A 12,683-nucleotide genomic window follows, 5' to 3' on the forward strand; every position below is an offset into this window, starting at 1 on the left:
ATCATTTTACCCTTCTTTTAAGCATCATCTGAGCTTCTTCAAACATTAACATCCTCAGGATGAATTCAAGAACTGTTGCTTCCCAGAAGCGAAACTTCCCTGCTCTAGTTACACAGAGGGAAATCAATGCCAGAAAATACTAAAAAACCCCAACCGTTTAATAAAACTTCCTATCAAGATATAACAACTCTGTGCACAGGACAACAATGGTGAGGGAGTCCATAAGGGGCAGCTGGGAACCCTTCAGACAACCTGCCAGTGGGCCCCAGTGGCACTGCTCCATGGGATGTTGTTGCTCCTGTAAGGACTCACAAGGATGATGTTTGATTGATAGGCTGATAGAGAGTTGCCAGAGCACCATCAACACAGGACCAAACAGCTTTCACAGGAACAGATGCTTGGCAGGAATGATTTCCAGCTCCTTCCCCTGCTCAGACATCATCCAAGACGGGAGCACTTATTGCAAATAAAATGAAAGCATAGATGGGTAGAGTTTCTATGAAGAAAAAAACCCAACCCACGCATCAACCTATCTTCTCCTCAAGAAGTAGAATATCCAGGACATTAATAGGCTTTATTGGGTCTTTTTCATCCATCAATGTTAGTAGGCATTTTCATCCCCTCACTGTTACAGTTGCAGGTTTAGGAGAAAATCTAAAGAGGGTTTTCCTCTTCTTTCAGCAACAAGCTAAGGAGTTCTGTTAAAAGCAAATTACCGAACTTGAGCAGAATGGAGGAAGAGCTGCCCTTGCACCTATGCGGAAGAGGAAACATGTAAGCTCAGAGCCAGCAGCTGTCTCCACTCCCTGGGAAGGCAGTAGGCAGATAGATTACAAGCTTAACAAAATCTGTAGGTGGAAAGCTCATAAATCATTTCCAGAGTAACAGAGCAATGTATGGAGAAAACAGGACAGAGCGGATACAATGTAGCCACTGGTTCTTGCCAAGTCCTCAGCAGGCTTCCCACTTTCCACCCAGACACTAAGTCTCTGTGGGGACTCTCAGCTCCACTTTTTTACAGGCAATTCCCAACAACTACATGTGGCGAGAGGCAACGGCAATGCATGTCGGTCACACGGCCTGCATGGTTGCTGCAGTGTTCACTGCCACAACAGCTGTGAAGCATTTTTGGCTTTAACACAGTTTGAGCACCCTAAATCCATCTATGAAATCCACCTCCGTTGCTGACATTTCCCAGTTTTAGCCAGTATGAAAAAAAAGCACTTTATTTACGTGTCTGAGGCAAAACGATGACTGGCCCACAACATCAAGAGCAGTGGCGACACGCCCTACCTCCTGCTAAAGCTCGCTTTGATACTGTTGAAAAATAAGGAAATAAAACTTCTATTCCCTGGGTCCCAAGTGCTGACTACAGGACCAGAACAGCACTAAGAAGCTACCTCTGCTCCTTCCTTCACTGCACATCTAGGCAAACAGCAAGACCAAGCCCCTACACTTAGTGAGACAATCTGGGTTTTCTTTACACAAGTTCAATTGTCCTATTTCATCATTTTCCAACTCTTGCCCTCTGTTACTAAAACATAAGGGGTTTTAAGAAGTGACTAATAACCTGGAGGACTGTAACTTCCAGCTGTGGTACAAATCAGCAGGAAGGGCAGCAATGGCAGCCAGAAGGTTTATCTTGCTGTTTTGCCCACAGGGGCCACCAGCAGAGCTGCAATGTTTATGAGACCTTTATCCCAAAGGTCCCACTCATTACAAACAGTAAAGCCAGAGCCAGAGCCTCCCCAGGTTAAAATCCCTTCACTGACTTTATTGCATAAACAACCTCAATGGCAATATGCAGGGACATGTCACATGCAGGGAATAATCACATAATATGTGCAGGGTAAATACAATCAACGTAATGTTTTAATATTCACATGAAAAAAAGGTACTGCTAATCCACAAGCCTATTGCTGAAAAATACATCTTGTTACAGAATAATTTTGCTTTACATTACAGCACACAAAGTAACTAGATACCAACCTTTGATTTCACACTTAAAAGTCAACAGTGGCTGTCACGTTATCAAGTTATGGACATGAACTGAATGCCCTGCCTTTCCTAAAAGAGCCTTCCAGAAGTTCTGAAGGCACTTAAATATTTTTTTCTTTTCCTTTCTTTTTTTTTTTCCAATCACAAGACAGAGTTTTTCCACAGTAAAGAGTAAGTGTCCACTCCAATAAAAGCCCTTGTCCTTTATTAGTATGCCTAGTAGGAGAGAGAAAACAGAGATGAAACAAGTAGAACTGGTTTCATTCTGCAGCAAGTACAAACAAATACCAAGAGAATGAAACTTACTACACACTAAATAAAACATTGCACTGGTGTAAGATTCTCCAGCCAAGAACTGGGCATGAAATCTGTGAGTAGTTACCACAGGAGATTACTGGTTTCTCTAGGACACAGAGTTGCAGCACTTGAAAACTCATAAATTGTCTTAAAAATTACAAGGGCTAAGCTTAAAAATAAAAAATTAAAAAAATACAAAATGCCTGTTCTTCAGAAAGCAGTGCCTCCCAGTTGCTAACAGTTTATTATTCCATGAATACAGTAATTGGAGGAGGGATGTATTAATAGCCAACAACTCTTTTCACACCTGCAAGCAGTGAAGGCCTTGGTTTTATAAAATGACAACTGCTATAAGGAGTAAAGCAGGTTTTAACTTAGAACTCCCTAATTATTTCTTCAAAGCATGTGCAAAGGAAAGGAGTTCACCAAATTAACATATGACATTTTACCTGCAAGACAGCAAATCAGCTTTCAGATATGCGATTCTGGTATTTCTGGCTAAAAAGAGATGGCACAAAGAGCCAGCAGTGGAAATGCAAAACGCATTGCACCATGTCAGCTATTCCAAACACACCAGCTAACACCGATTATGTTGTTAGCAGCATTCACTTGCACAGAAAAGGAGTCCATAACTAACTTGTATCACTGCATCCCAAAAGCAGATCCACATTCCCTGTAGCTGCTTCCTCCTCCTCAGAGTGGGTTGAACATTTTGACAGAACACACTAGTTTTGGTTAACAAATTTCTGGACTGACTGATAAAAGTAGTCAATGCTCAGACTGCTTTGACATGCAAATATTTATTTTCATTATTTAAACTTCTTCCATCATGTATCTGGATATAAATGACATTAAATGCAACATTTATCTGAAAATATAAATGCATAAAACCAAGAATATGTATTTGTTGGTAATCCAGGCTCAGGAGGCTTTGAAGTCCATTAAACTAACTCAAAGAATTCACAGTCTATGTATAAACACAGCACTGCAAGCAATGGCTTTTATGAATGCTGTCAATACATCTTAATCCTTCTTGCTCATCAAAAATATGCATTTATAAGCAATTTTGATCATAACTGTAATCAGATCAAAATTCAGTTCTCAAAAATATATTTGTATACACAGGTGGCCAGAATCTCAGAATTAAGAAACATTGTCACAAAAAGAAGTCAAATAAAGTAGCAATATAAATCACCCGAGCTTGAAAAGCAGACTAATTAGCCTGTTGCGTCACTAATTTGTACCTATTTTTCAGTATTAGCATCATGCACTAACAGCATAATCACATTACAAAAAGCTAGGAAGTTATTGAGTGAGACATCTGCTTCACCCTGATGTAGTCCAGAGCATGTATATAACATTTTACTTCCCTCCATCACAGAGGCAACAAATCCCACTTGCGGGCAGTGCCATCTACACTGCAGCAGTTCCAGTAGCACTTCGTGCCAATACACTAGCAATAGAAGCACAAGCAGCTGTCAGTCAGCTCAGTACAAAATCTGATATTTCAATTGATGCTATCAGTTATTTCACATATTTCACTGTCAATTATTTTAGCAGACAACCAGCTAAGACAAAACACATATCCACTTTTTCTGATCAAACAGCCAGTTGTCAGAACCCAAAAATGTGGTGCATTTAAAAATATGATGACATACACCCAAGTCTGATCCTGTGATCCTTGCCTCTTTTCACAATCAATGGAGAAAAGTAAACATTTCCAGAAAATAGCCTATCTAGAATATTTTGCTCACTCATCTCAGGGCGAGATCTTAAGGTAGTCTCTCATGAACAGCTTCACAGCTTCAGCTTTAGCCACTTAGGTATTTGAACTAGATCAAACTTCCTCCATCAGTTTCTACAACAGAAATTCATACCTGCAGACCGGCAACCTGTGTGAAAGCCTACAGCTCAGTGGCACCTAAAATCATCTCAGGCAGAGATGACAGTTTAATTACACAGCCAAAATTAACAACAGGACAATTTCTAGTGGTATGTTATTCAGTTCTATAGTTCATGCAGCAGACCTGCTTGTTTATCTTTCTGAAATGATTCACACAATTTCCACCGTTGGCCAAGAAGCTTCCAAATCCATCATACCATAAATACACTGAGAGAACAGGCTCAGCATCAGACCCACCTGTGCCCAACCCAGTTTCTGCAGCAGACTGTTTCTGCAGGAGTTGTGAATTTCTAACCAGAATAGGTTTAATATCTTTGGTAACAGGCATAATACATCACTACACCAGCCAGCCTGGCTATTCTTTGGCAGAAAATATCATACATCCGCTTTGCAGTTGTTTGGGCTGTATCAATGTCAGCTCAGCACAACGATATTTGACACTATTAATAGAGAAATCTATTTTCTAGTTTACAGCATCACTGTTCATGCACTGGAAAGACCAATATCAGCAACCAATCTCTGCAGATAACCTAATAAAGGTTCCATGGGATGTGTATCTGTAGGTGTATATGTATCTATGTACGTTTAAGAAAGCAGGAATGCCAATAAATGCTACAGTAGATTTCTACAACTCACTTCCTATAAGGATGCAAGATATGATGAATTGAAAAGGTTTATTGATGAGACAGCTAAAGAATTTTTTTTTCCTTTTCAATGAGAAAACACAATGAAAAGCTTGGCTGATTTCTTCAAGGACTTCAGAAAGTCATGCCAGTTAACCAAGTGCTCTTGAATGTGGATATAGAAAAAGATTCTACAAATTACATTACCTTTCAGTGAAAAACAGGCATATACCAGTCATTGCTACATGTCCTGTACTTTTGAAAGAAAGAGAAGCTTTTCAAAAGCCAAATGCCTGTTAACAGCAACTATCACACAATTCAGATAAAATTAGAAATATTTTTGTTGTTGTTAAGTGAAATGATGCTAAATCCCCAAATGTAGATCTGTTTCAGTCATGGATACTGCCAAAGTCTCAAAGGCAACAAATTGACTGTTCAAGCTCATGCTGACCAACATATTTGCATCCCACTTCAAACATCGCTTGTTTAGTTAGATATGCACACTACAGCTGAAAAACTAGAAAACTTGGCATATGTGCTTTGCTAATGGAAGATAAAAAGTGCAAAGGTAGCAGAAGTGCCAACTCAAGCTCATTTTTTAAAAAATCTAAACCAAAAGAAAACAGATATTCAACATGACTCTCAACAAGGGGCTTTGCTATAGCTGTTAAATTTTCCTGAATTCTTGACAATGCTGCAAAAACAGAGTTGATATTTCAGATGAAGAATTTGTTGATATGAACCTTTATTAACCAATTGTTGGGAATGCTAATTAAGGTAGCAAGGTAGCCAATAACCTAGTTATTAATGGGAACTGACTATTTTATATTGGAATTGCCAAAAAAAGTAAGGATGTTAAAAAGACCAAATCAGGAACATCTTGGTTATTGGAACACTATGGAAGCAAAACCTAAAATGAAAGTATGGCTTAAGCTTGCAAATTACAAATTGTTGAACCGCTTAGACTTCTTTTTCTGCATGAAAAGAAAACATATTGAAGGAAAACACATGAAATAAGGGTTATTACAATGAAGTTCAACCTCAAAGCCATATTTTATTGCTCTGCCGGCAGCAAATGAAGGAGTTGTAGAAGGGTGTAACTCATTGGGATTCAAGACAACACAAGAGCTTCTTCCTTCCTGTGTCTGACCAAGCTCTCTGTCCCAGACTGTGTTTTTCCTCGCTTGACCTGTCTGTACTTAATTCTAATTCTCACCAGAGGCAATCCTTCCTTCTTAGAGACTGACTAAAAGCAATAATCTTGGACCGCTACTATGAGTCTGCAATAATGCAAGCAATCTCTATACAAAACTTCTGCAACCAACCCAAGAAAAACTTGGATTTTGCAGAGCAAATCCTTATTCAGGACTCAAAAACATGCCTATGAAGGAAACACTCAATGAGTTTTAAGATCCCTACAAAAAACTCTATGCAAATACTAGAGGAAAAACGCATCTCTAATTTCAAAAGCTCTTAGACACACAGCAAAAAAGAACTCTTATAAAACAAAGTCCCAATTATGATAGGAATTACTACTGATTTACTTCCTGGAAATACTTTCCTGACTTCTGGGAATTTACAAACCAAATTACATAACTTGACAAAAGATTATTTGTTCTATATGGCACATGTGAGGAAGATTTTTACTATATTAGAAATGTACTTAGTGATAAAAGCATATCTAAGGATGGGCTGGGAACAAGGCTATACAACAGGAACAAAAGCTCCTACTGTGCATAGCAGGCATTTCCCAGGTTTCAGCTCCCATACTAACTCATGACCAGTTTATGTCTTAACAACTTCCCTTTGCCTAGGAAGTACGCATCAAGCATCTCCTAGTCTTGCAGTCTCACCTACATGACCTGCCACTTGCACCTATCCAACCGCATCACAGTCAGGTTGGAAGGTTCACCAGCAATAAGTAAAAAATACATAATTTCACCTTATTGTGCTTGCAGTACGCAACCACATTTTGCAGAACAAAAAGCTGTTAAGACCTGAAACTCAAATGTTGCATTCCACTCTCAGCTTTACAGCACGTAAGAGGCTTGAGGAGCACGATGCTGCCATAAATATGGCCACCACACCACATCTTCGTACCCTCCCTTTGGTCACTGGACTCTATATTGCTTTTTATTTTGGAATAACTTTTATATTGATTTTTGTAATCTCTTATAAGATCTACAGCTAGATTTAAGTAGTACGACAAGGCAAGTCGAAAAGGGGTTTCATTCATGGCAGATTATTCTTCCACCTCACAGACCTCTCACTCTAGGGAGAAGCAGTAGGTCTGTTACATTTGTCAATTTTCCTCTCACACACCAGCATTACCTCTGAGTATTCTAGTTATCTTTGAACAGATAATTAATGTTTTAAATTAAAAAGTAAGTACTATTGTTGAGGGGAGTACTCGTATTTAATCAAAAAGATCATGTAGAAAAAGAAATCAAACCCACGGTTTAACGGGCAACCATGGCAGTTCATTTACAGGTAATATTTATTGCATGCAACGTACCAGAATGGAATTACTTTACATATAACACTCCTAGGGGGAATCACACGATTCCCAAAAGGTGGATTAGGGTCTATATGTGCTGTAAAGTTTTTCAATATCCTTCCACACAGAGATATATTTTCTTCACAGCTTTATGTGATTTAATTTACTTTACATCTACAAAGTTTGGAATTTATTTTAGCAACACCTTTCTGAAAAACCACTGCAAATCAATTCTTACAGAAACCATGCTAATGCATGATTGAGTTATTGTGACCATGTGCAAAGCTTAAATGGGAAAGAACTTAGCCTCCTAGAGGTGCTCAGCTGGTCCTCTGATACATATTGCTCTGCAGTCACTAAACACATTCAGTGCTTTAACAGCAAAAAGCTGCTTGTTCTAGTACATTTACAAAAAATTAAGGTACCTACCTACACGCAATTCATATGTATGAAAAAAATTGTTTAAAGCTTGGATTTTTCTTAATCAATATTATAATAACTTAAGGTCTTATACAAAAAAAAACCCCCAAAAATATATAATGCATCAGAATCATCAAGAACAACCAACTAAGAGAATATGAAAACAACCTGCGATTTAGTTTTTTTCCTAAATCACAGATCCAACATTTAGTATTTAAACGGAGCAAGGGGTACACAAATCTGGTTTTGTTATGAAAGTATACTGAGTCTTTTTAAAAGAAGCTTTTACCCAGAGAGAACAAATGCACTTTTATCTAAGGCACTCGCATTACCCTCGTCATCACTATAGCTAGGTGCCTCAAAATTCCTTCTCTGCACTATTAATCTGTGGAAGATTACATGGGTTGTCCTTGAATGACTAGCAGTTAAAGATATATACAAAAATAAAAGCATATACTCAAAAAGGCACTTCACAGTCTGCACAAGCTCATGAACAATTTTCTCTAAAGAAACTTCTGTACATGGCTGCTATGCTGGCTATATTCTGGCTCAGCTCAGTCAGATCAGGTCTAAGAGCAAACAACCAGCGCTTGTACTAAATCAGACTAATAAAACCTGTCAGGAAGACTACACCATTTCACGAACACCCAAGTCCCAAGCTGGTGCTTTCGCGCTGCTCTGTCCTATATTTCCCGATGGAGAACATTGCTCACCTCAACCCTGCTTACCCAACAGTCTGAACCAGATTGTTGGAGAATATTTTGGCATCCTTCTGTCCCATATGCTTGAGAATCCTTCAAGTCTTCTCCTAGAGAAGAGGAGGCTGACCTAGAGAAGACTGAGGGGAGACCTTATTGCTGTCTACAACTACCTGAGAGGAAGTCATAGAGAGGTGGGTTTTGGTCTCTTCACCCAAGTGATAGGGCAAGATGTAATGGCCTCAAGCTGTACCAGGGGAGGTTCAGGTTGGACATCAGGAAAAATTTCTTCACCAAAACGGTTATCAAGCACTGGAACAGCTGCCCAGGGAGGTGGTTGATTCACCATCCCCAGATGTATTTAAAAGACAGGCAGATGAAGTGCTTAGGGATGTGATTTAGTAGTGGACAGGTACAGTTGGGTTTGATGATCTCAAAGGTCTTTTCCAACCTAGTGATTCTATACTTCTAAATCAGGGTTCAAGAGAAGACGAAGCAAGGACAGGTCTCACCTTGCCAGGCTTTGGATATAGGTAGAGTCAAGCATGGGGATATGCTCTTAAATTTCAGTGTAGAGAAAGCCTAACTTTGTGTAAGCACCCACAGGGAATTGGTAGCAGATGGAGTTCTCTCTCCATGTCTCAGATGAGCACCTCAGCTAGAGGAATACCTTGTCATTCAAAGATACACCTATTACGTTTTAACATACATCATGCTAGCCGGTCCCTGGCTGCTTTCAGTTACTCATTTGTGATCGTTTCATAATCTACCTTCTGGTACAAAGCAAGACTTACAACATCGACAGATCATAACAAAGATCCAATGGCTGTCCTGAGATCCAAAACCAGATGAAACCTAACAAAAAAACCCCATTAGAATAAAATAAAAATACTTAAGGAAGTTAATGCCAATCAACTGAGGAGGGAAAAGTAACATATCTACGGATCTGGAGGGATAAAACAGAATTTCTAGCAATAAAAAACCTTTGAACTTGCATGAACTTGATCTAAATTAATAATCCTACTAGATACTCTTCACTTTGGCCAGGATATAACTATCAGGAATGGAGATAGCAGACCAAAACTCAGCAAAGAGTTGTCTGAAAGGCTCAGCTCCATGTGAAGGAAATTTCCCACAGCCCAGGCTATGCAGTGGACTAAACCACTTTACAAAACGCACATGAGAACCATATTAAATGTCTTTTATATAGGAATGATCAAAGAGGCTTAAAACTTCAGCTTGGCAAAGACAGTGGCGGGAATAAATACAGGTCTGTTGAAGCATGACTGCATGTCAAGGGTGAACAGGGAACAATTCTTCATCATCTTTCATAACAGGAACTGGGGGTTGGGTGTGGGGAATCAAACGAAACTGTGAAGTAGCGGGTTCAAAAACATAAAAAGAAGTACTTTTTCAAGCATCTGTGGAAATTATAACCACAGGATGCTACAGATGCAGAGCTTAACTGAAGACAAAAAACCCACCACATGTGATACAATGCAAAGACCTTATCTGTGACCAATAGGATGGGAGCTAAGAGAAAAAGCCATAGGAAGATCAGAACTTTTTCTACCTATTATTTTATTTTTCCCCAAATAAAACACAGAGGACCAGACCAAGTTTCCAACCATGCTAAGCCCTGGCATAGAAAGAAGCTATAGGATCTTTGATCCATGCTACTGCTAGCAGAGCAGCAGAGCATATGGGCGTAACTCAAGCAAGTCTCCAAGAACTAAGAGGGTAGTCATTTGACAGAAAACAGCTTGAAACCTGTGAAACCAGTTCAGCATCTCTAGCTCTTCAGTGTCCAAAGACAGAGAGTTTCATGGTTCACTCTCCAAGGCACAAGGCAGTCACTCACCCCTGATCTGACCCAAGAAGAGGTATTTATCGTATTGTATATTGTATTCCTAACACTCAGTGAAAGGAATCCTTGCTATTTTCTTGCACGGACGTTGCTCTGAAGCAGCTGCAGAAAACATCAGGTGTTTAAGATCACCTATACATGGATTACAAGAGCCATCATAAATTCCCAGGAGCAGAACTACACACACTAGAACCAGCAAACCAGAGGAGAAAAAACATCACCACTTGTACCTGCTTCACAAATCAGTAGTACCAGATGTACAACTTGAGGAGGAAATAAGGATTTTTTATATGCAAGACTTACAACTTTAAATCTAAACAATACTGACTCGCAGTGAGGTTAACACGTCCTTTTCCTCTCTAACACCCACAACTTAAATTATTAATTACCACACAGTAAAATCCACAAATTAAATACGTGTATCAATCAGATACAACAGATTAAAAAACAAAACAAAACAAAACAAAAATTAAGGGGTAAGACACAAAAGCACAGAACCTACATTTTCAGATTCCGTCTGCATGCCCTGACACAGACTCCCTACGCCACCTTGGAAAAATTGCTTGCTGCCTCCATGCTTCAATTTCTATACATAAAATGGAGGCTACGCCTCTTCATTACCTCACCACGATCTCGTAGCAATAAACGGAAGACTGTGAAATATCTGCAAACCGCCGGACTGAAGGTCATCCAGAAGCTTCCCATAGGTAAGGGCAAGTAACATTTTTAACCAGTGTCAAGTATTTTACTGCCCTCCTGCAGCCTTAAGTCACTATGTGAGCTCCAGTGAAACTGCCAAGGAAAAATTACCATTGGCCTCTTCACCCTGGGAACTGGGGTGCAGTGACAGGACTAATGTTCTCACATTAAAAAAAATAACACAATATGCATACTTTCATACATTGAATGCCTGACAGATTTTGGGGGGAATATGAAAGGAAGCTCTTGTTATTTAATTGTGCCACAGAGATTACCAGGGTACTATAACATCACAAAATTTGTTCACAGCGGGTAAAATTCACATCCTGCAGTGAACCAATAAAAAAGTACTTAAACCTTAATTTCAGCCTTCACAGCTAAGCCTTCTGATAGCCCTACACAAACGTATTTCTCTGGACCAGAATATACAAAACACTTTTGACTTGAAGGCATTTTGTCCAAGGCATTTTTGGTTTTCTACAAAAAGTCAAGAGAATCTGTAATCATCTAAAGTCCAAAGCAGCTCTCTTATTTACACTTGTTGCTTCAAATAAAAGCAGGTGGTGGTACATCCCTGTATTTCAGTGATTTCCAAAATTAGGAAAACACACTTAATTTTACTGCTTTGTTAAAATAAAATGGGTTCACAATTTGGGTTTGTACCCAAATAGTTATAAAGAGATAATGCTCCTCTATGAGCCAGGAAGCAAACAGCAGGACTTCACCATTGCTGAAAGTCGGTGTCAGTTAAACAATTAACAAACATGAAAACATCGAACAATATCAGCATGAGAGAGATTCCAATAAAGAAGTAGCCGTGAGTTCACCTGCAAGTATTAAGACAAAAAAAAAACCCAGCTTGCTGATAAAGCTACCCCTTAAAAGACCAGCAACGCTAAAAAAAAAAGAGGTTCCTTAAAAGAACGGATACAAAAATTACACACGGAAGAGCAGGACAAAGGAGGGTAAAAAGTCACCACCAAGTACCGGGGTTCTGCTTTTCTCTGTCGTACAAACGCAGGCAGAAGCCAAGGATGTTAAACCTAGGTGCCTCTCCCTGCTGGGGATCTGCAGGCTCTGCGCTACCGCGCTTCGACCGGAGGAGTGGAAAGTTGGATCCGTCACAAAGATCATTTTTCCACCGACGGTTTAATTTTAGCTCGGCGCTAACAAAAGGCACCGTTCGAACGCCCCACGCGCCTTATTTCCCTTCGCCGTTCACCAACGCCCGCGACGCAACCGGGGCTTTATTCGCCCACTCTAGGCGAAAAAAACCCAAGTATTCCCACCTGGGAAAAAAAACCCAAGCCACCCCACAAAGCGACGCCACGAACAGGCCGGGAAGCAGCCGCGATCCCAGGCGCTTCCCGCAGGGCGGCTCTTCCCCGGCGGGTCCCCCCGCTTCCCACTCATGATCACCGCCCCCCCCACCCTACCCCCCGCCTCACGAGGCCCCCGGGCAGCCCCGCCGCGGCTCCTCGGCCCCCGCCGCACCTGTCGGGTGGTTGCGCGGAGGGGAGGGCGGCGGCGGCGGCTGACAATGGAGGAGTGAAGGACAGACACATTGACACACGGGCGCCGCGGCGGCCGCCCCCCTCCGCCCGACCGCACCACTGCCGCCGCCCCCGCGGGAGGGAGGTGGTGGAGGAGAAATCGAGTGGAAGCCAGAAAAGGGAAGTGA

The 12,683-nt window shown here is 40.6% G+C and overlaps 1 protein-coding gene across 2 annotated transcripts in view; it reads right to left on the reverse strand.

The window, feature by feature from the left end:
- BZW2 (basic leucine zipper and W2 domains 2) overlaps positions 1 to 12,629 on the reverse strand; it is a 52,222-nt gene extending 39,593 nt beyond the window's left edge. The window contains exon 1 of one of the 2 annotated variants that reach the window (XM_054057505.1): positions 12,497 to 12,629. In XM_054057505.1, coding sequence (XP_053913480.1) covers positions 12,497 to 12,567 — 71 coding nt within the window. In that variant the 5' untranslated portion in view covers positions 12,568 to 12,629. The remainder of the gene's footprint in view (positions 1 to 12,496) is intronic. The other variant, XM_054057506.1, reaches the window with a different exon arrangement.
- Positions 12,630 to 12,683: the final 54 nt, after the last annotated feature.

Source organism: Cuculus canorus, chromosome 2, assembly GCF_017976375.1.
Source record: "Cuculus canorus isolate bCucCan1 chromosome 2, bCucCan1.pri, whole genome shotgun sequence".
NCBI classification, from domain to species: domain Eukaryota; kingdom Metazoa; phylum Chordata; class Aves; order Cuculiformes; family Cuculidae; genus Cuculus; species Cuculus canorus.